The 24666-nt window shown below is 39.6% G+C and overlaps 2 protein-coding genes across 10 annotated transcripts in view; one reads left to right on the top strand and one right to left on the bottom strand.

Moving 5' to 3' along the window:
* The window catches only part of GPR137C (G protein-coupled receptor 137C), a 70400-nt gene extending 48850 nt beyond the window's left edge, over nt 1-21550 (top strand). Inside the window, exons 4-7 of the mRNA XM_002718247.5 lie at nt 15047-15196; nt 17367-17492; nt 17673-17791; nt 18772-21550. Coding sequence (XP_002718293.1) covers nt 15047-15196; nt 17367-17492; nt 17673-17791; nt 18772-18949 — 573 coding nt within the window. The 3' untranslated portion in view covers nt 18950-21550. The remainder of the gene's footprint in view (nt 1-15046; nt 15197-17366; nt 17493-17672; nt 17792-18771) is intronic.
* A 525-nt stretch (nt 21551-22075) lies between these two features.
* ERO1A (endoplasmic reticulum oxidoreductase 1 alpha) overlaps nt 22076-24666 on the bottom strand; it is a 50180-nt gene continuing 47589 nt past the window's right edge. For all 9 annotated transcript variants that reach the window (XM_051822854.2, XM_051822858.2, XM_051822859.2 and 6 more), the window contains one exon: nt 22076-24589. In XM_051822854.2, the coding sequence (XP_051678814.1) occupies nt 24529-24589 (61 nt within the window). In that variant the 3' untranslated portion in view covers nt 22076-24528. The remainder of the gene's footprint in view (nt 24590-24666) is intronic.

Below are 24666 nucleotides of genomic sequence, written 5' to 3'. Positions count from 1 at the left end.
ATTAAACAATACTCCCCATTCCTAAACCAGTGGTTCATTCTTTTAAAGATTTATTTGAAAGAGTAACAGATATTGCAAAACATGCATGGTATACATGCTTGTATCCTTGTGTTTCCAGTTACAGAGAGAGAGCAAGCTTCCATCTATTGGTTCACTCCCCAAATTTCTGCAACCTCTGGGACTAGACCAGGCTGAAGCCAGGAACCAGGAACTCCATTTGGGTCTCCCGCAGGTGTGGCAGAACCCAAGTACTTGGGGCATCAGCTGCCACCTCCCAGGATCAGGGTCGGAAGCAGAGGCAGGGCTTGATCACAGACATTCTGATATTCCCAAACAGCGGCTTAACCTTCTCAATAAGCTGTTCCTACATATTAAAAAAATTGTAATTTGTGAATTTGAGAGTAAAATAATTCTAAAATGAGTTTTAATTTTTGTAAAGAAATTCTTTTTTAATATTTTTTAAAAGATTTATTTTTGGGGGCCAATGCTGTGGCATAGTGGATTAAACATGCGCCTGTGGCACCAGCATCCCATGTGGGTACCTGTTCGAGTCCTAACTGTTTCACTTCTAATCCAGCTCCCTGCTGATGGCCTATGAAAGCAGTAGAAGATGGCCCGAATGCATGGGCCCCTGCTCCTGGCTCCTGGCTTCGGATAGGCTCAGCTCCAGCTGTTGCAGCTATTTGGGGAATGAACCAGCAGTTGAAAGACCTCTCTCTCTGTCTCTTCCTCTCTGTCTGTAGCTGTGCCTCTCAAGTAAAAGATTTGTTTGTTTGTGTGTTTATTTATTTGAAAGTCACAAGTATAGCAAGAGAGGGAGAGACAGAGAGAGGAGGGAGATCTTCCGTCTACTGGTTCACTTCCCAAATGGCTGCAATGACCGAGGATGGGCTAAGCCAAAGCCAGGAGTCAAGAGTTTCATCCGGGTCTCCCATGTGGGTGCAAAGGCCCGAGCAGTTGGGCCATCCTCCACTGCTTTTCCAGGCACATTAGGAGGGAACTGGTTCAGAAGTGGAAAAGCTGGACCTTGAACTGGTACCCATACGGGGTGCCAGCTCTGCAGACCGTGGCTTAACTGGCTACGCCACAGCTCCAGCCCCAATATTATTTTTTTAATGTATTAATCTATTCAATAGAGCTTCATCTGCTGTTACACTCCCCAGATACATACAATGACCAGGCTGGGCTAGGGCTGTGAACTAGGAATGCAATCCAGGTTTCCCATGTAGGTGACAGAAACCCATTTATTTTAGCCATCACACTTGCCTCGCAGGGTCTGCATCAGCTAGAGTAAAGCCAGGGGCAGATGTCAAACCCAGGCATTCTGAAATGGGACACAGGCATCCTAACCAGTGTCTTGACCACTAGGTCTACAGAAACACCCCAGAAAGGAAGAAAATTCTTAAATATTATAAAACACTTCTGCCTAATATATATACTTGTATTCTTGTGTTTCCATGTAGATGCAAAGAAAATTTTAGGATTTCAAAAAAATTATTAAATGATAATGAGGTTTCCATGTGTACAGTAGTTATAACTGAAAGAAACTAGCACAAACTGTAAAAATACAGAAAACAGTTAATCTCTGAAAATATATATATATTTATAAACTATCATATCAAATATTCTAGAAAACAAAAGAATACATATTAACAGAGTGGTGGTATCATCACCTATTATGTAGCCTCTGGAGAGCTCTATACTGGAGAAAGAATTTTGCATAACAGGCAAACTAAGTTCTAGTATTTTTTTAAATAGTTTTGATGTTGGTGTTTAGTATCCGTGGACCACACTTGAAGAACTGCTGCCCAGTGGCCAGTGTTGTGAAGCAGCAGGCTGAGCTGCTGCCTACAACACCAGCATCCCATGTGAGAACCAGTTCGAGTCTGTGCTGCTCCATTTCCAGTTCAGCTCCCTGCTAATGTTGCCTGGGAAAACAGTAGAAGATGGCTCAAGTACTGGGCTCCTTCTACCCATATGGCAGACCCAGATGGAGTTCCAGGCTCCTGGATTTGGCCTGGTCTATCCCTGACCGATGCAGATATTTGGGCAATAAACCAGCAAATGGAAGATCTCTCTCTGTGTGTCTCTCTCTTTCTCTCTCTGTCTCTCCCTCTGTCTTTGTAACTCTTTCAAATAAAATCTTTAAAAAAAAAAAAAAAACTGCCCTCAAGCAAGACCAATAACAAACCACAAAAAGAACAAACATAAAACAGTAAAATATAAAGTCTAAATCCATATGTATCACTAATTATATTAAATGTTAATGGACTAAACACTCTGTTGAAAAGTGAATACTGTCAAAATGGTTTTTTAAGACTGACCTGTGTCATAGTTTCAGAATGTATGTTACCATAAAGACATATTTGGGGGCCGGCGCCGCAGCTCAATAGGCTAATCCTCCACCTAGCGGCGCCGGCACACCAGGTTCTAGTCCCAGTCGGGGCGCCAGATTCTTTCCTGGTTACCCCTCTTCCAGGCCAGCCCTCTGCTGTGGCCCGGGAAGGCAGTGGAGGATGGCCCAAGTGCTTGGGCCCTGCACCCCATGGGAGACCAGGAAAAGTACCTGGCTCCTGGCTCCTGCCTTCAGATCAGCACGGTGCGCCGGCCGTGGCGGCCATTGGGGGGTGAACCAACGGCAAAAGGAAGACCTTTCTCTCTGTTTCTTTCTCTCACTGTCCACTCTGCCTGTCAAAAAAAAAAAAAAGACATATTTGGGGATGGAGGAGTGTTTATTCTAGCCCATGTCCCCATATCGGATTTCTGGGTTCAATACCCAACCCTGGCTCCTGATTTCAGCTTCTTGCTAACGCATACCCTGGCAGATAGGGTGATGACTCAAGTTTGAGCTCCTGTTACCCAAGTGGGGAATCTGGATTGAGTTCCAGCTCCCAGCTTCAGCACTGTCTAGTCACAGCCTTTGTGGGCATTTGCGGAGTGAACCAGCAGTTAGGAGCTCACTCACTCTTTCATCTTTCTCTCTCTGCCTATCAAAAAACAGAAAGAAAAGACAGATATAGATTGAAAACAAATAGATGGAAATTAGTATGTTAGATACTAGTTTCAATAAGCATACCAGGCTATGATTAAATAGACTTCAAGACAAAGAGTGTTACCCAATATAAAAAGGTGCATTTGATCAGGAAGACATAATAATGATAAATAAGTGCATGGAGCCCAAATAATAAGAAACAGACAAAAATAAGCCTATAGAGCTTTTAATACCTAATCCTCAACAATTGATTTAAAAAATCAGTAAACAGAAAACCTGAACAGTTTTCATTGCCTGTGAGCTTTTTGATGCCCAATAACCTGAGTATCTACATATCTTTCAACTTAACATGGAAATGATTATCAAAATAAGCCATACAAGGGACCATAAGACAAATATCAATACATTGAAAAAGATTGGAATCAGGGAATGTTCTCTGGCCACAAGGCAATTAAATATTGATACTATGGTTACATGTATATGGAAATTATACAATATAAAATAACTCATAGGTAAAACGAGAACTCACAAGGGAAATTACAAAGTATTTCAAACTGAAAGTTAATGAAATACAATAAAATTTATGGAATGCAGCCAAAATAGGAAAAAGAGAAAAGTATAGTTTTAAATCCTGTATTGGAAAAGAATATAAAATCAGTGATTTAGGTTTCCTGTTTTGAATCACAGGGTTGAAATAAAGTAGAGAAACAGAAAAAAAGGGTGGGGGGGGGGGCTCCCAAAATTCAGTAGAAGGACTGAAGTGGCAAAGAATGGAAGTCAATGAAACAGAAAGTAAGTAATAAATTAAAGTCAAAAGTTGACTCTTTGAATACATAAGCAAATTTGATCTACAGGAAAAAAAGTATAAATGCCATGAACGAAAGCATGGTGTGTCATTATATTACTGTAGACCTTAAAAGATATCTAAGGGAGTATTATGACCTCCTTGCTGATAAATTTAACAAATGGACAAATGGTTTTTAATATATTGTTTAAAATATTTATTATTTCAAAGGCAGAGAGAGAAGTCTTCCATCTGCTGGTTCACTCCCTAGATGGCCACAACAGCCGGAGCTGCACCTTTCTGAAGCCAGGAGCTTCTTCTGGGTCTCCCACAAGGGTGCAGGGGCCCAAGGACTTGGGCCATCTTCCACTGCTTTCCCAAGCCGTAGCAGAGAGCTGGATCACAAGTGGAGCAGCCGGGACTTGAACTGGCACCCATATGGGATGTCAGTGCTGCAGGTGGTAGCTCTACCCACTATGCCACAGCGCTGGCCCCATGGACAAATTATTTTCAACATACAACTTGAGTCTGGTGCTGTTGCACAGCAGTTTAAACTGCCACTTGGGACACGTGCAAGCTGTATCAGAACATCATGACAGTTCCAGCAACTGAGGTCCTTAACCAGCTCTCCTCTAATGTGCCTGGGAAGCAAAAAAAAATGATGGCTGAAATACTCAGTTCCTTGCCATGTATGTGGGAGACCAGATGGAGTTCCTGGCTCTTGGCTTCAGCCTGCTCCAGCCCCACCTGTTGTGGCCCCTTTGAGAATGAACCAGTGGATTGAAGATTGCTTTCTCTCTGTGTCACTCAGCCATTCAAGTAAATAAAGTTGAAGAAGAAAAAACACCAATATTAAACTCTTAGAAAATAGAGGAGAACCAAAGCCAGGAGCCTTGAATTCTGTCCGGGTCTCTTGGATAGAGGGCAAAGACCCAAGTATTTGAGCCATAATCTGCTGCCTCCCTGAGGTGTGCTTTAGTAGGGAGCTGGATTGGAAGTGGAGTAGCTGGAACTTCAACCAGGGCTCTGAAGTGGGATGCCGATGTTGGAGACAGCAACTTAGCTCACTGTGTCACAACATTGGCCCCAAATAAGCCTTAAAACAAAATGACATTCTGGAAGTATAAAAGACACTCTAGGTTTCAAAGACTTAGTATTCAAGAAAGAATATAGGGGCCAGCACGTGGCATAGCGGGTTAAAGCCCTGGCCTGAAGCGCCGGCATCCCTTATGGGTGCTGGTTCTAGTCCCGGCTGCTCCTCTTCCGATCCAGCTCTCTGCTGTGGCCTGGGAAAGCACTTGAAGATGGCCGAAGTCCTTGGGCCCCTGCACCCATGTGGGAGACCTGGAAGAAGCTCCTGGCTTCGGATTGGTGCGGCTCCAGCTGTTGCGGCCATCTGGGGAGTGAACCAGCAGATGGAAGATCTCTCTCTCTGTCTCTACCTATCTCTGTAGCTCTGACTTTCAAATAAATAAATATTTAAAAAAAAAAATGTGGGGCCGGCACTGTGATGCAGCAGGTTAACACCCTGGCCTGAAGCACCGGCATCCCATATGGGCACTGGTTCGAGTCCCGGTGCTCCACTTCTGATCCAGCTCTGTGCTATGGTGTGGGAAAGCAGTAGATGGCTGAAGTCCTTGGGCCCCTGTACCCATGTGGGAGACCTGGAAGAAGCTCCTGGCTCCTGGCTTTGGATCGGCGCAGTTCCAGACCTTGCGGCCATCTGGGGAGTGAACCAGCAGATGGAAGACCTCTCTCTCTCTGCTTCACCTCTCTCTCTGTAATTCTGACTTTCAAATAAATAATCTTAAAAAAATGTAAAAAAGTTTTAATGAAACTTTATGTAAGTGTACTTCAAAAAGTTCATGGGGAAATGGAATTAAAAGCTAAGTTTATTTTGGAGCAAATTTTTTAAAATAATTTTTTAAAAATTTATTGTTTATTTATTTGAAAGGCAGAGACAGAGGGAAAGACAAATCTTATTGGTTTATTCCCCAAATGCCTACAACCACTGAAGCTGGGCCAGGTCAAAACCAGGAGCACAGAAGTCAATCTGGGTTTCCCACAGGTGGCAGGGACCCAAGTAACTGAGCAGTCAACTGCTGCTCCCAGGTGCACGTTAGCAGGTAGCTGGAATTGGGAGCAGACCCAGCTTGCACCGAGGCTCTGATGTGGGATATGGGCATGCCAAGCAGTAGCATACCTACTGCTGCAAACCCCTATCCAGGAACACTTCTCAGTAGGTTTATGAGGCCAGCATTACTCTAATAACTAAAGTTAATAGAATAGGGGTCAGCAGTGTGGCATGGCTGGTAAAGCTGCCGCCTGTAGTGCTGGCATCCAATATGGGCAGCAGTTGGAGTCCTGACTGCTCCACTTCCAATCCAGCTCTCTGCTAATGGCCTGGTAAAGCAATAGAAGGTGGCCCCAGTCCTTGGGCACCTGCACCCAGGTGGGAGACCCGGAGGAAGCTCTGGCTCTTTTGGCTATTTGGGGGAATGAACCAGCAGATGGAAGACCTCTCTCACTCTCTCTGACTCTCTAACTCTGCCTTTCAAATTAATAAATTTTTTTTTTGCATTTCTTTTTTTTATTTTTTTTAACTTTTATTTAATGAATATAAATTTCCAAAGTACGACTTATGGATTACAATGGCTTCCCCCCCATACCGTCCTTCCCACCCACAACCCTCCCCTTTCCCACTCCCTCTCCCCTTCCATTCACATCAAGATTCATTTTCGATTATCTTAATATACAGAAGATCAGCTTAGTATACATTAAGTAAGGATTTCAACAGTTTGCTCCCACACAGAAACATAAAGTGAAAAATAATAGATGATTTTTTTTAAATGATGATGAAATCAGATCAGACCTATTGTCATGTTTAATCCCAGTGAGAGTCAAGTTGGGAATTGATAATTTTTCTTTTTTTTTTTTTTACAGAGGATCAGTTTAGTATGCATTAAGTAAGGATTTCAACAGTTTGCACCCCCATAGAAACACAAAGTGAAATATATTGTTTGAGTACTCGTTATAGCATTAAATCTCAATGTATAGCACATTAAGGATAGAGATCCTACATGAGGAGTAAGTGCACAGTGACTCCTGTTGTTGACTTTACCAATTGACACTCCTGTCTATGGCATCAGTAATCTCCCTATGCTCCAGTCATGAGTTTCCAAGGCTATGGAAGCCCTCTGAGTTCTCCGACTCTTATCTTGTTTAGACAAGGTCATAGTCAAAGTGGAGGTTCTCTCCTCCCTTCAGAGAAAGGTACCTCCTTCTTTGAAGACCTGTTCTTTCCACTGGGATCTCACTCGCAGAGATCTTTTGCCAGAGTGTCTTGGCTTTCCATGCCTGAAATACTCTCATGGGCTTTTCAGCCAGATCCGAATGCCTTTAGGGCTGATTCTGAGGCCAGAGTGCTATTTAGGACATCTGCCATTCTATGAGTCTGCTGAGTATCTCACTTCCCATGTTGGATCACTCTCCCCTTTATTTACTCCATCGGTTAGTGTTAGCAGGTACTAGACTTGTCTATGTGCTCCCTTTGACTCCCAGTCCCTCCACCATGACCAACTGTGAACTGAAATTGATCACCTGGAACAGTGAGATGGCATTGGTACATGCCACCTCGATGGGATTGAATTGGAATCCCCTGGTATGCTTCCAACTCCACCACTTGGGGCAAGTCAGCCTGGGCATGTCCCAAATTATACATCTCTTCCCTCTCCCATTCCCACTCCCATGTTCAACAGGGATCACATTTCAGTTAATTTTCAACACTTAGGAATAACTGTGCATCAATTACAGAACTAAACCAGTCATATTAAGTAGAACAGATAAAAAAACTACTAAGAGGGATAATGTATTTATCAAATTAATAAATTTTTTTTAAACTGAATACAATAGGAAGATCTTTCTCTCTGTCTGTAACTCTGTCAAAAAAAACTGAATACAATAAATAAAACTTATAAAACAGTGACCTTTATACTGAGACAAAATATCTGATCAACATACTAAAAAAATACAAAATAACAAAGAAAAATTTATCACAGAAATGCCAGCTTGGTTTGTTTAGTATTTATTTCATTTTATTTGAAATGCACAAGACAGAAAATGATCCTCCATCAGCTGGTTTATTCCCCCTAATGCCTACAACATCTGGAGCTGGGCCAGGCCAGAACCAGGAGCCAGGAACTCAACCCAGGTCTCCCACACAGGTAGCCATACCTACTGTCTCCCAGGGCGCACACCAACAGCAAACTGGAATTGGAAATGGAGCTGGTACTCAAACCCAGGCACTCTGGGAAAGGATATTGGCGTTACAGGCACTGGGCATAACTACTGAACAAAGTGCCTACCCCACACATTGGTTTAAACTTCCAAATCAATATTGGCCGGCGCCGCGGCTCACTAGGCTAATCCTCCAACTTGCGGCGCCGGCACACCAGGTTCTAGTCCCGGTTGGGGCGCCGGATTCTGTCCCAGTTGCCCCTCTTCCAGGCCAGCCCTCTGCTGTGGCCAGGGAGTGCAGTGGAGGATGGCCCAGGTGCTTGGGCCCTGCACCCCATGGGAGACCAGGAAAAGCACCTGGCTCCTGGCTCCTGCCATCGGATCAGTGCGGTGCGCCGGCCGCAGCGCGCTGGCCGTGGCGGCCATTGGAGGGTGAACCAACGGCAAAAGAAGACCTTTCTCTCTGTCTCTCTCTCTCACTGTCCACTCTGCCTGTCAAAAAATAAAAAAAAAATAAAAAATAAAAAAATAAACTTCCAAATCAATATAAATCACTTTATATTATATAAATCAATATAAATCACATTAAGGGAACAAAGAATAAAAATCACACAATCATTTCTATATATATAGAAAAAGCATTTGACAAAATTTAGCACCCTTCATGATTAAAAAACCGAAAAAATCAACCAGTCCCTCAGCTAAAAGGGAATGGAAGGAAAATCCTCTTGACAAAAGAGAACTGTAAAAAAAAAAAAAAAAAAAACCTACAATCAAGGGGTCGTGTTGTGGTGCAGTGCCGCCTGCAATGCCAGCATTCCATATGGCCCTAGTTCACGTCCCATCTGCTCCACTTCTAACCCAACTCTCTGCTTATGGCCGAGGAAAGCAGTGGAAGATGGCCAAAATCCTTGGCCCCCTGCACCCATGTGGGAGACCTGGAAGCAGCTCCTGGATCCTAGCTTCAGCCTGTCCTTGCCTCAGCTAATGGGGCCATTTGGGAGTGAACCAACAGTTGGAAGATCTCTGTCCCTCCCTCCATCTCTCTAACTCTGACTTTCAGATAAGCAAACAAATCATTTAAAAAAAATTTTTTTTAAACCCCACAATCAACATCCTACTTAAATGTTGAGTGATGTGCACCTAAAATTGGTAACAAAGCAAGGAAGTTAACTCTTCAGTATTCCAATAAGGCAAGAAAAACAAAGGGTATAAATGGAGAGTTTCTAATTGCAGATAACATGATTGTGGAGAACATCTTAAGGAATTTACACACCACTTTGAACTAATTGTATTTGGCAAGTTCTCAGGTTATGGTCAAAGTAAAAAATGCGTTTTATTTTATATATACCAGGATGAATCAATTAGAAAATGAAATCTGAAAGACAATAACAATTACAAGTAGTGTCAAAAAAGGAGATACTTAGGAGTAAATTTTCCAGAACCCAGGCAATAGTTGTGTACTGAAGACCACAAAATATTGCTGGAAATGAAGAAATCAATGAAGTGATACCATGTTCATGGACTGAAAGATGCAGGAGTGTTAAGATGGCAATTATCTCTAATTTGATATATAGATTCAGTACAACCCCACTCATACTCTTGTATGTATTAAAAAGAGAAATTGACAAGTTGACAGACTCATCAAGTTGTTTATGTTAAATATGTGCATGTTTTTTGCACATCAGTTGTATAAACCTCAATAAAGTACTTTAAAAATGGACAATTCCCAAAATGTATACATAAATGAAAAGAACCTAAAATATTTATAGTGCTTCCCCACAGAACTTTTCTGTAGTGATGAAATATTTTACACCTGTACTGTTCAGTAGGAAGTGTGGCTACTGAGCACTGGTAAGGTGGCTAGGCAATAGGAACTGAACTTTGAATTTAATTTAAATGTAAAATTCACATGGGGCTAGTAGCTACAACTGTAGGAAACATTTTTTGCAGAAAGTAACCCTGAAAAAAAGTTTACCACATTACTTTGAATCTTAATATTAAACTATAATTATTGATATAGTGTGCTACTGGCATAAGAGTAGACAAATAGATGAGTAGAACAGAATGAGAACTTAAAAATCAATCCATATTTACATGACCTTTTAATTTTGTCTCCAGAAAGGAATTATATTCTCAAGGGAAAATTTGACAAAACCTCTTTTAACTATTTTCTTACAGTTTTAAATGAATATTTATATGATGATATGCTTAGTTGTGGGTAATATTTCTTAAATAATCACCTCTAAATCTTAAATATTCCTTTTGAACAAAATAAATGACTATTTTTAACTTCAGGAAGGTAAAGTTTTTTTTAAATTTGTTATTTATATAGCTGGAACAAATTTTGTGTGCCCCATATGTATTTTTAGGAACATAATGATAGTTTTCACCTTCCCTCTCTTCCTCCCACCCTCCCTCCTCTTTTCTTCCATATTTTCCTTTTAATTTTTGCAATGACATACTTTCAATTTACTTTAATCACAGGCTTAGTCCTCCAGTAAATAAATAATTCAACAAGTAGTAGTAGAAAAACCATTGCTCCTGAGAAGTATAGACAAGGGCTGTAAACAGTAATTGGTCTTTAAGATGTCAATTTCACTTATACTTTTTTTTTGTACTCTACGTATTAGCACAAAAAAAAACATGAAATTTGTCTTTTTGGGACTGGCTTACTAAGCATAACGGTCTCCAGTTGTATCCATTTTGTTGTGAAAAACAGGGTTTCATTCTTTTTTATGGCTGAGTAGTGTTCCATCGTGTATATATATCACAATTTCTTTAATCCAGTCCTCAGCTGATGGACTTCTGGGTTGTTTCCATATCTTGGCTGTTGTGAATTGAGCTATTATAACATGGGGGTACAGATAACTCTCTCATAGGCTGAGTTCATTGCCTTTGAGTAAACTCCCAGGAAGAGAATGGCTGAGTCATGTGGTAGATCTGTTGTCAGATTGCTGAGGAATCTACATACTCTCTTCCATAATGGCTGTACTTGTTTACGTTCTCACCAACACTATATTAGGATTTTGGATGATAGCCGTTCTGACTGTGTTGAATTTGCATTTCCCTGATGCTAGTGATCCTGAGCATCTTTTTCTTTTTTTAAAATTTGTTTGTTTATTTGAAATAGTTACAGAGAGAGGGAGAGACAGAGAGAAAGAGAACTTCCATTTGCTGTTTCGTTCCCCAGATGAGCGCAATGGCCAGTGCTGGGCCAGGCCAAAGCCGGGAGCTAGGAGCTTCTTTCACGTCTCCCACGTGGGTCGCAGGGGCCCAAGCACTTGGGCCATCTTCAGCTGCTTTTCCCAAGCCATTAGCAGGGAGCTGGTTCACAGGCCGGATCACTGGCACCCATATAGGATGCCATCATTGCAGGCGCCGGCTTTGCCTGCTGCTCCATGCGCCAGCCCCAATCCTGAGGATCTTTTCATGTGACTTTTGGCCATTTCTATTTCATCCTTTGAAATACAAAGGCCTGTTCATATCTTTAGCCAAAAATACTTGTAATCCCTATATCTGAGAAAGTATTGATCTCCAAATGTAAAGATCTTCTACAATTCAATTTTAAAAATATTTGAATAGATTCTTCACAAAGAATTACAAATTAGCAAAGTATCATTAATCATCAACAAAAGGCAAATTCAAACCAATATATTGCTGCACATCTACCAGCATCACTAAAATTAAAAAGATTGACAACCCCAAATGAGACCTAGGATTGGACACTTGTGTAGAGCAACTGTGGAACTCATACTGTGTTGCAAGTGTAAAATTGTACAATCGTATGGAATTGGATCTGGCAATTTCTTTTATTTTTAATTTATGGCAACTTCTTAATATAGCTGAACTTCTATGTACCATAATATGACCCAGCAATTCCACTGTTAGGTAGTTATCCAGAAGAGTGAAAGCAGGCCGGCGCCGCGGCTCACTAGGCTAATCCTCCGCCTAGTGGCGCCGGCACACCAGGTTCTAGTCCCGGTCGGGGCGCCGGATTCTGTCCCGGTTGACCCTCTTCCAGGCCAGCTCTCTGCTGTGGCCAGGGAGTACAGTGGAGGATGGCCCAGGTGCTTGGGCCCTGCACCCCATGGGAGACCAGGGAAAGCACCTGGCTCCTGGCTCCTGCCATCGGATCAGCACGGTGCACCGGCCGCAGCGCGCCAGCCGTGGCGGCCATTGGAGGGTGAACCAACGGCAAAGGAAGACCTTTCTCTCTGTCTCTCTCACTGTCCACTCTGCCTGTCCAAAAAAAAAAAAAAAAAAAAAGTGAAAGCATATACCTGAAAAAAGAATGTGTTCACAAATGCTCATAGAACTTGTCCATCATCAGAAATATGAATAAACAACCTCATATACAGTGGAATTAGTCCCATTTTGCTGGGGGAATTTTCTAAGATGTGGGGCTAGAAGTACTGAAAACCAGAAAGACTTGACCACTCTAATTGTCCCATTAATAAAAAGGACTAATACGTCCAAAAACGTGGATGAATCTTAAAAACATTATGCTGAATGGATGAAACCTACAAAAGCATTCAAGTTCTGATTCCACTTCCATGAGCTTCTAGAACAGACATAGCCAAGTTGTGAAAACAGAGGCAGGAGGGTATTTGCAGATGAGGGTTTGGCTTATGGGAAAAAGAGTTTAAGAGAGCTTTTCTGGAGTGATGATAATGTTCTATTTTAGTGGAGATTTGGATTTAACAGGTGTATACATTTGTCAAAACTCAGTGAATGGTAAATTAAGGTTTGTGCGTATCAGCATGCTAAAGGGATCTATAAACATATTGTTCATGATATGGACACTGAGCTTCTTAGGAGTAAGGTGCAACCTGCTTTAGGTTTCAATGGATTTTCTTTAAATGAGATATATAGATGTCAGACATGGGGGAAAGAAAATTATTCCTCAAGGATTGCATCTGAATGAATTGTGTTCTGGCTTTATTCATTCTGGAGATGTTTTATGCAACTTTTTAATAACATTTTCCATATTGCTGAATTCTTAATTTTCATTCCATAATTTGTATTTTCCAGGATGAAACATTTCATTTTCTGAATCAGTGGGCTTTTTTCATTGTTTTATGTGTGTAATTTGCCTACAGGTTGTTTTTTTTAATTGCTTTGGTATTATTGATCCTTTGTTCTTTCCTCACAAGTTTTTTTAAAAAGTGTTTACAGATTTAATCACAGTCTGTATAATAGCATATTTCTTTCTCACAGTCATTTGATTTCTCAAAATAGTGAATTTAAACTTTCATAGTTATTTTAGAGGATTGTAATACAACAGTGCTTTCTAGTTCTTGTTACCTTACTTTAATAATACAGTACTTTTAAAGTTAGATTTCTATTGGTTTTCAAATTAATTTTTAATCAACTTTTTTGGACTCACAAATATAAAATACATATTGTAAAAATTTTCAGGTATAATTTTTAAAATTTAATCTTGCCATTGTTTTATTTATTTTCACATGTACCTTATGTTATAGTAGTAGTTTAGTTCAGGGAAGATACTGTTATTGTCACAGCACTTTTAAAGTATCTGTGATCTTTTCTTTCTCTTTGTGTACCTGGAAAGTGTATTGTTCTTATAAGCATATAAGTCATATATGTTCTTATAAGCATATCAGTCATAATCATGGCTCTGCATGCTGACAGACCCAGCATACCTAATAAACATTTTAATAACCTACTTGTTTCTTGAAATTCATAGATTTTAACCTATGTACTCATACAAAATTCAAGGTAATTGCCCTAATTGTAATTTAAAGAGGATATTAAGGAACAATAATTACTAAATTTTTAACTGTGTAAAACTGGGGGCTTGGTATATTAGTCAGGTGTTTGTATCCAGACATAGAACCATGAACGAGGCAGCTACAAGTGCAGAGTCCCAGGTGTGATGCACTGGTCGCTTACCTACCACAAGCGGTATCTCTGGCGCTGTCTGGATTTTATGCAATATTTGAAAACTGCTTGATAAAATTCTGAACAAAATAAAGTACAAATTTGCCTTAATTTACACAGCTTAATGTGATTCTAGAAATTTTGGAATGTATTTAAGCTCCACAAACATAAACCTCCTGATGTAAAACTGAGTTGGGTTCTGGCTGAGATCATCATAACCGGGTTTTTCATCTTCATGAGTACCCAGGAGGACACGTGAATGCTGTGGAGGTCAGAGGACAGCTGTCCAGCGTGGGGGACTCCCCTGTGAACTGCAGATCAGGGCTGCCCTGAATGGCAGAATGTCCCCCGTGATCACTGTGTCAAACAGCACAGTCTTCAAAACACGGACTTAGCATCCTTTTGAAGTGAATCTCAGGATTGTTTCCCTCTCAGAATGTTTTTAATACATAATACAAAATACATAGAAACACAAAGGAAATCAAGTATTACTGAAACACAGACCCCGAGTTAAGAATCCTGCCAGAGGTGATAACACTTCCCTCTCCAGTACACACACTACAGTCGAACACATTAATTTATAAAAGATTTCTGTATTTGGGGAAGTAGTGAAAGCCAAAGACTTAAAATATGGATTTGAAAGTACTTTGGGGCACCTAGATTATTTTATCAGCAACATAATGGCATCAAATGGGGGCTAATAGAATATAATGGAGTCAATAGCATAGGAACTGTATTTCTTTTCTGATTTGGTATCCAAAATTTTGTAGGCTACTGCTTCTATTTTCTAGTCTTTTGTCTCTGTGACTAAACCTCCTTTCTAATTAACATCAATTAAAACTCAGATCTTTCACCAACTTATTTATTCATGTTACTTAAGAAAATAAGGTAACCTTGCAGAACACAGTCTTCTTCCAACTGCCTGGCAAGTTTGCAACATACTAACTTGTAACTATTAACCACAAGCTCTTCTGGGAAGGGAGTTTTAAGGCCAGATAATCAAGGGTGTATTTGAGTACCTGCTTTCTCTGCTTTCCAGGAGTACTTTGCAAGCGGTGACCATATTGTGTGTGGATGAATAACTTCATGACAAATGTGCAGACTGTGACGATGATTTTCATTTCTTTTAGGGTATGTCTCTGTGCCAGACTGTCGTTGTAGGCTCTGTAGTCATTCTTCTCTACTCTTCCAGAGCTTGTTATAATTTGGTGGTGATCACCATCTCTCAGGATACACTAGAAAGTCCATTTAATTATGGTTGGGATAATCTGTCAGATAAGGTAAGTACCTACCACATACAATGTGGTAATTGTTAGCCTTCAGAAGGAGGATTTTTTAGCATTTGCCCTACAAACACTTTCATGGGATCTCTGTCTACTACTAGGAATCAGATGCAAAGCTCTGTGTTTAGAAATCATCATCTGCAGGCTGCCATTGCAGCACAGTGCATCAAACCACTGCTTGCAACACTGGCATCCATATAGGAGCAGTGGTTCGAGTCCAGCTGCTCCACTTCTGATCCAGCTCCTTGCTAATGCACTTGGAAAAGCAGCAGGAGATGGCCCACGTGGGAGGCCTGGATGGAGTTCTAGGCTTCTGGTTTCAGCCTGAACTAGCATAGGGTTTTGTGGCCATTTGCAGAGTGAACCAGCAAAGGGAGGATCAAGCTCTCTCTTTTCAAATAAATATATCTTTTTAAAAATCATCATTTTTGGGACCAGCATTGTGGCATAGTGGGTAAAGCAGCTGCTGTCATAACTACATAAATAATTCTGAAAAAGAAAGAAAACATTAAAAAAAATCATCATTTTCACAGCAGTCTTTGGCCTGATAGTTAAGACGCTTCCACCCCACATCAGACTGCTGTACTTGGTTCCAGCTCTTGGCTCTGTCCTCCTGCTGATGCAGACCCTGCGAGGCAGCGGTGATGGCTCAAGTGGTTGGCTTCACCTACATGAGAGACTTGGGTTGAATTCCCAGCTGCCGCTCCAGCCTGGCCCAGCCCGGCCCATGGCAGGCACAGGGAAGTGAACTAGAGGAATGGAATGCGCTCACTCTCTTCTCTCTCCTCTCTCTGTGTGTTCCTCTCTATCTGTCTCTTTGCCCCTCAAATTAAAAAAAAAAAAAAAAACTGCTTTACAGAAAGAAATCTAAACAACAAAAATTTATGTAAAAATCTTCATTTGCATGTGTCACTTGAAATCACTCTTCAGAGAGAACTTCTCCCAAAGGCATTCCTTGTTTTGGTAAATAATGTCATAAACCTATTGATCGTATAACTGTTTTACTAATTTTTCAAGGATAGTGTTTAAATGTCTACAGGTGAATTAGCTTCCTATCATTAGCCAGTGAATTGGGGTCTGTCTTTAAATTGTTAGGAAGAAATTAATTTCCCCTAACCAAGAACTGTGTTTAGTTTTAGTATTTTTTTAGCTCTAGATATTTGAATAATGATGTTCCTTGTTTCACTGACATTACCAGTCTTTTATTTTTAGCATTTATTGAAAGGCAGATGTACAGAGAGGGATCTTCCACAGACTGGTTCATTCCTCAAATAGCTGCACTGCCAGGGTTGAGCCAGACTGCAGCCAGGAGCCTGGAGCTCCATCTAGGTCTCCCATATGGGTGACAGGGGCACAAGCACTTGGGCCATGTTCCAATCCTTTGTCAGGTACATTTGTAGGGAGCTGGACTGGAAGTGAAGCAGCCAGTGCCCCAACTGGCACTCATGTGAGATGCTACCATCACAGGCCAATGCCAGCTTCACTGTTATCAGTCTTCATGGTTACTTGGCTGCCCAGATATTTGCTACAGTAATCTTCAGTACTCTGTGTCATGTCTTTATATTAATTTAACTTTGCACTGAATGCAAGGCATCCTGGAATGCCATTTCTCATTTACTGTTCTAAGAAGGAATTTTCATGCATGGTTCCATGTGGCTGATTTTCTTCACTGCTTCTCCCATTTCCTGCTCCCAAGATCTGATAGAATAGAAACAAATTCATCATGTAAGCTAGGCCCAAAAGCATACTTTAAGTGGCAGTTGAGCTGAGTGATTTAACAGGTCACATTTCTTTACAGGTATAACTCTGGGTAAGTACTGTTTCGCCTATGAAGCACTGGAACAATAGTAGTTAGTATATAAGTAACTCTCTACAGACTATGGGCCCACACGTGAGATCATTCTGTGTTACCCAAATATTAAAATTATCTCCATAAACTGATGCATTGAAGAAGTTAGCAGCTTTCTATTCTTCTTAACATCAAAGTGTCTTTATGTCCCTTAATGGATAAGTATCATTATAAGAGAAATGACAAAACAGAAAATTTTAGAGTTTATATACCTGTAGTTGATACTCTAATGTACTCAGTTAAACAAGTTAATTGTGGATGGTAATTTCTTGTACGTAATACAGACATATAAATGTCTCTGCCATATTATATTTACAGGCTCATGTAGACGACATAAGTGGAGAAGAGTACATAGCGTTCGGCATGGTCCTCTTCCTGTGGGAACATGTGCCAGCATGGGCGGTGGTACTCTTTTTCCGTGCACAGAGACTGAACCAGAATTTGGTATGATATCATATTCCCCATGCTGCTTCTCCTTGTTTTTGAAAACAATAGTGGGACATTTACATTAATTTCCTATTTTTGACCAAGTTTAAGACTAATGATTTTTATCATTACAGAGTTTAGCCAGCTCTCTTGTATGAAACATAGACCCTGATATGCTATGTAATGCTGTGTTCACAGGCACCTGCTGGCATGATAAACAGTCACAGTTACAGTTCCAGAGCTTACTTTTTTGACAATCCAAGACGATATGACAGTGACGATGACTTGCCAAGACTGGGAAGTTCAAGAGAAGGAAGGTAAATATAACAGAAGTGACTGAATTAGCACTGAAATAGATTGTGAACAAAGGTAAGCTTTCACCAAAATATGAAGAGAGTGATTTGGTGATATGTCTTTAAATAAGATCATATGATATAGGAGCTTCACATTGTAGATGTTAAACCCACAGTGGGACCTGCCATCTGACTCAAAGTCGGTAGAGTATTTTGCTACAAGAAATGCCTTTTGAAGGTAAAATGGTATCACGTCGTTAGAGGATCCTATGTTGGTTCAGAGGGGAGGGGGAACGGCAGGGAAAGAATACTGTCACGTGATTATGTATATGTGCCCTTACCCTTAGAGCTATTCCGCATCCACAGAGAAAACCTTGAGCAAACTCTTAGGAACCTTAGATGCCGTAGGAAATGCCAGGCCCTCCTTGTTCCAAAACCACCGCAGCTAATTACCTGGTGTATTGTCAGCTACTTGTCAGGACAAAGAGAAAACCTTAATGCACACCTGTGTGATTCTTTCATCTTGACACTACATTTTCTGTAACCCTAACTTTCCCTGGACAAGTCACTTAACCTTTTTTGGAGCTAGTTGTTCATCTCTAAAATGGGGATGATAAAAAGAAAAGCTGGTCTGAAAAACAAAATAGGAATAACAGAACCTTTTTCACTGGATTGTTGTGAAGATTAATTGGTATGTGTATATACATAGACACGTATCTTAGAATACAGCCTAGCATGCAGTAATCACTATCTTCTTACTACATGGTAAATTCTACCAATTGGCATTTACTCATCTTTATGTAATATGTGGTGCAGGCTCAAGGATATTGGAAAAACCATTTAGTTGTGTAGAAATTCGTTATTTGGTAAAGAACGTATTTCAATATATTTGACATTAACTGTAGTTTTAAATTCGCTGAAAGATTTTCAGAAATGTCAGTGTGGCTTCTTGTATTCTGACTGCAGTCCTATGGCTTCTTTGCCCTTTTTTGTTGTTGTTGCAGCTTATCAAATTCGCAAAGTTTGGGCTGGTACGGCACCATGACTGGGTGTGGCAGCAGCAGTTACACAGTCACCCCCCACCTGAATGGACCTATGACAGATACTGCTCCTTTGCTCTTTACTTGTAGTAATCTAGATATGAACAATCACCATAGCTTATATGTAACACCACAGAACTGACAGCATTATCAAGTTGTGATTCTTGAATTGTTTTTCATAAATGTGTATATTCGACATGTTTAAATTCCATCTATGTAAACATTCCATTATTTGTTGCAACTGAAGACAAAATCTGGAAATGTGGCTGAGTCTGGTGGAGACCACAACTACTACTTTTGATCTCTGCACAGTAACGTGAAATAAAATGGAAAGACTGGAGTAGAAGAGAGATGAGATCTCAAGGCACTTGATGGCCTCCAAACCCTTGACTTTGGAACATCACACGCATACTTGCATATTTGCACTTTGACCTTTGATCTGGAAGAGTATACACTGCAGTCCCCAAAGTCGTACTCCAGTGTCCGCCCTGGAACTTTACCGTACACCAATCTGGAAGGCAGCTTTCCTACGTAAATCAAAGCCTGTGTATTCATTGGTTGTTCTTTGTGTGGAATTCTTACCCCATTACAGTTTTATAGTGTGAACAGTGCACAGAATGAAGACATAAAAATGTTATTATTTTTAAAAATCTAAAATAATGTAATCATTGAAGACAGTTCTCTTAAGCATGATTTTAATATACCAATTTAAATTATTCAAACAATCACTTTAAACAAATTACAGTAGTCATTCTTCACAGTGATGACCAGCAGAATTCTTGGGAAAGCCATGGCAGTTTCTTCAAGAGCAAAACATACCTGTGAAAATTGTGTGGCTCCTTTGATTAGAAGCACTCAAGTGATTATTTTGTATGATTGAGATGTATGTGGTAATTGAAGCATGATTCTTCAAGAAAGCAATAGAGATCTTTGCATAGGAAGGTTTTACTAGAAACTTCTTGGGACTAAACAAGTTTACAGATGCATTTGAGATTTATAAAATGTGAAGTCAAGTTAAAACGTGAATACATTTTCAAAAGCATTCAATTTATTTGAAGCAAGATCTAACTGATCTCACTGAAATCAGGATTGTCCTCAGGTAAATTAAACCATGATACGCTATTGCCGTGAACTCAAGTGCAATACTTTGTAAGACACACAATTCCTCCTTTAATTTTCACATTTTTATACTTTGTAAATGGGCAAAACCAAATTAAATTGAATTCAAATTAATCCCAGCACTAGACTGAATAAGCAGCAAACTTTGGTAAATGTATGAACTAGGTAGGTATAGAGGCTAACAATATTGGAGTACTTTAAAAATTAAAACTGACGTGAATATCCTACCCCAATTCTGAAGAATTTATATTTGGTAAATATAGATAACACAGAATTTTTAAATGCACTTTCTACTAGTGTCTATCTGAAAAGTAGATGCTGAATACCTCAAGATGCCAAGGGAACAGGCAACATTGGGAAGTTGTCACAACTTGCTTAAGGACAACTAATTATGCACAATTGTGTGCTCATCTATTTCTTCAGAACTGGAATTAGTACAACTGTTCTGTCTTCTACTTTCATTAAAAAGTTGTTTTACTTAAGATATCTTTGAACTTTTTCATACCTGATGCGGTAATGCCACAAAAGTGTTAACAGTGAAACCCTAAGGAAAAAATGAAATTGTTTAAAGCTTTCTATCTTTCAGGAGGCTGGGCCACAGCCAAATAAATTTCTTCTTTTAATGCTAATGACTGTAAATTCAATCAGAAGCATACTTACAAGTGTTACTTTGCATTTGTTTATAAATTCTCTCATTATAACCAAATTATTTTAAAATTTATAGCATTACTATGGACAACGTAACATTGTGTTTCCACTGTGACTTCAGTTCCTAGGTTTCTTTGCAGAATGCCCAGTTTGTTTTGCTATTCATGTGAAGTATGTAATTACCAAGAGCTAGCAAAGATCTGTGCTGTGTTTGTTAATCCTTGGGGTTCAGTGTGATAAAATAAAATTTTTCGAGTAAGGTTTCCAGAGATGATGATCTTGTTTGACGAGATTAAACGAAGAGTACTTTAAATTTTTTTTTCAAAGAAAATTTGGTTCCTTCAGCAGCATTAGTTGATTGTACCAAATTTGAGATTTGCAAGTTAATTCTTATCACTAACTAGGGTACCTAAATTCTTGGATTTGTCTACTTTCACCCATTTCACACCGTGTAAAAGAAAGGTTAACTCTGGCCCACGTTTTGCTTAAAAATTCCAACGCACTGGGAGCACTTTAAGTTTGGTCTCGAAAGAAGTAGTTGTTGATAAAATCAAAGGGCTACCAATTCCCTGTTCACCTTGCACTGAAGCACATGACGACAATTTCAAACCTCCCTTTTTGTTGTTCACTGATGAGAAGAGTGATTTCCATTGCCTAGTGTGTAATTCTACAGTGGTTAGCAGTATTTGTTTTTATCGTTTCATTTGAGTGGTCATTAATTTTGAAACTTTTACCACTCACTGTAGTTGGCTGTAATTTTATGGAAGATGTAATTTATAGCAAAAATGGCTTTTTTATGCATAGCTGCTTTTTTTATTGTTTAACAGTGTTTCTCAGCTATCTAACCAGTTTCCGACTGGCTGTAAAAGTATAGCTGTGGCCAATGAATGTATTTATTTGTTGTTTCACTAAGTTGTAACAAAAAAAAAAAAAAAACACACCAATACTGTTAAAAATAAAAGTGTTTGTGCTTTTATTTGGAGGTCTGGTTTTCTTATTCTCTTAATGGACCACCCTAAGTTTCTGTCACATAAGGATAAAAACCCTAGTGCTACCAAAGGAAAAAAAAAGCAGGAGATGCAAATGAATTTGCCTTTAGTATTATAATTGCATCAGAATGTCTTATCACTTAGTACTATATACCAAGTTGATAAAAAGTACTATACATTTTACTTTAAAATACCAATGTGATTATATAGTCAATCCTTATATAGACATTAAGCTAAGAAAAATCCTCATATGAAATCATTTATAACCTCTTCTCTTCCCCTTAGAATCTTAAATAGGAATCCATTTATTCAGCCCTAATCCCAGCTGTGCTTTGTCTATTCAAGAAATTCCTCAACAATGCTGCCTCTTCCCTTGGAAGTTTTCGGTCTTTCATGACCACGCCACATCCTGAATGCAGTTCAACTCCTTGGGAGCCTACTGCTCCTTGCTGTGAAGTGGACAGAGTGAAGGTAGCAGCTTTAATGTAATAAAATTGTCACTTTACACACAGTTTATTTAACAAACATTTATTAAATGTCCATATACCAACAGCTGTGCCATGGAGATGCCCAGGTGAACAGTTCCTTTTCCTGCCCTTAAGGAGCTCACATTCTAGTAAAGGAGACTTTGAAACACAAATACAGTACAGTAAGTGATACAGTAGAGGTAGGCTGTAATTACAGTGGTGACGGAGAAGAGGAAGGTACGATTTCACGGTGGAGATGTTTCCGCTGGGCTTGCAAGCATGTCTGGAATTTTCCTGGCAGCAACATGGTTACGGCACTTGATGCAAAGAATCCGCATTCACCGAGGTGTGAGGCCTGACCATCTGGGGGCACTGGAGAACTCTTAAGCCTGTTTTCTCAGAACACTGGATGGGGAAGACATTTGAGAAGAATTTGTACAGGAAGCAAAGGAGTCTGGCTTTCTCCTGAAAGTTCAGGAGGTCACAGAGCGGTGTTAAGGAGGGAGTCATGTTTTCAGAGGGCTTCTGGTAATACCGTGCAATGGCAGCAGGGAGATAGGCTGGTTCTAAGTAGACAGGTCTGTGTAGCACTTCCCGGAACAGCAATGGAGATGGTAAGACAACGATGTAACAGAAAGGTGATGGGAAAACCTTTAAATACCAGATTTTAGTTATGGAGCAAGCGGGAGGTGACAAAGTGAAAGGCATATTCTTTCAAAATGATTGGCTATTTAAAAAAAGAGAGAGAGAGGATGGCATAAAATGAGAGTGAGCGAGGTATCTGCATAATGTTGCCATCTACATCCATCTTCCGTATTTCAGAATCCAGAAAGCATCCTTAAACTTTCAGAGAAGGCCATCACGTCAAGTCCTCTGAGTCTCCAGGACGACTGGTTTAAATTAGTGAGTTCATGTCTTTTATTTTTTTTTCCTGCCCTACTCAAGAGCAAATGAGGGGGAAAGGAAAAGAGGACACCCACTGTTAAACAGGCCCTTTGATGATTCCCTTCAAGTACACTGAATGCATGTCCATCACTCACGGCCAACAAAGATGTACTGGATCCTGGCCACGAGGGACACAGAGAAGTATACAGAAGTGTACACTGACACTTGCACACATTACATCCACAAGCCCTGCTTTACTAACGAGGGGACATTTCAGTGTGTCACACCTGCTAAGACACACACACAGAGGGCACACTGAGTTTGAGGTATACAGTTTCTTTTTCCTTACAATCACTTGTGATATTAATTCCTAAACCTCTTCAAATATTTTTATCAATAAAGAGTTTTCATTGATGAAAACCTCCCAGAGTTACAGTGCAGCTTTAGGGAGGCAAGGAAAATGAGCTTTGTGTATAAAAAACTAAAATCATCACTGTGTCAGATCAAGCATAAAGACAGCGACAAAACGCAAGAACTTTAGGTTGGAGCTTGACACGATTCTTTATTCTAAGGCTTATTGTAAGTTTTTTTTTTTCTGAGAAAATCATTTCTAGAAAATTACTCACTTTTATACACTGAAGGTTTTATGGTTAAAGGGGCATGATCCTGGAACAGACTTCTAAATGACTGAGGGAAAAATGGTATGTGTGTATATAAATCCAAAGAGCAGAATGGATAAAGCAAACTTGCTGACTGTCGGCAAAAGTTATTTGTCCTGTTGTTGAAATATTTCTGTAAATTTGAAATTATATAAAAATAAAGTCTCCTCAAAATTGTATTCAGGATTAGGGTCAGCATCTTGAGAATATATAATCTGTTAATTTTTCACAACTTTAGAAATCTTCTGTGATCACTGTACCTTTCTACCACCAAAACAACCCAAAATAAGTAGCAGTAGAATCCTAAAAGTGACATTTTTTATACCAATACATTTTCAGGTTGCCAGATGAAACATAGGACTTTCAGTTAAATCTGAATTTCAAACAATGAATAAATTTTAGTATAAATAAGCTTGAAATATTGCATGCAACACGCTTTTTTAAAAAAGCTAGTTTTTCTGAAATTCAAATCTAACTGGATATTCTGTATTTTTATTTGCACAACCTGGCAACTGAGTGTACTGAAACGCCCTGGGTGGTTAATGGGGAGTCCCTCCCAGCTCGAGCCGTCTGTGTATTTCCTTTCCTATTGAAGGCTGGTCACATCTGCCACACTTTTATATTATGTTTTCTTACACAAAACTTCAGTTTGAAAGACTTAAAACATAATTTACTTGGTTTTATCTTATGTGCACTTGATAATCCTGCTTTTATCCGCTATTAAACTTGAAAATTTGTACCACATTATCAAAGTTAACTTTTACTCACAATATAATACATAGACTTAGCACAATTTTAAAAAACAAACTGTTTACTTAATAGAATTCTCCTTTTACAAAAGCAGCTTTATATAAAATGTTTGGCTTGAGACTGTCGCTTCTGTTACGCCTCTGAATGAAATCCCACTCTTTGGCCTCCACTGTCCAGAAACAGGCACATTTCATCTTATTTTCTTTAATGAATATTTTGTAACAAGTTCCTGAAGTTTTCTAATTCTTTCACACTCGTAGAAATTCTGTAACCAAACAAAAGATTTCACTCAGAAGCCATCTTAGAGGAATTTTCTCTAAAAGTTACTTATTTTGCATTTTT

The sequence above is a fragment of the Oryctolagus cuniculus genome, chromosome 12 (assembly GCF_964237555.1).
Source record: "Oryctolagus cuniculus chromosome 12, mOryCun1.1, whole genome shotgun sequence".
In the NCBI taxonomy this organism is placed as follows: domain Eukaryota; kingdom Metazoa; phylum Chordata; class Mammalia; order Lagomorpha; family Leporidae; genus Oryctolagus; species Oryctolagus cuniculus.
Note: the sequence above shows the minus strand (reverse complement) of the source record. Positions and strands in the feature narration are given on the sequence as shown.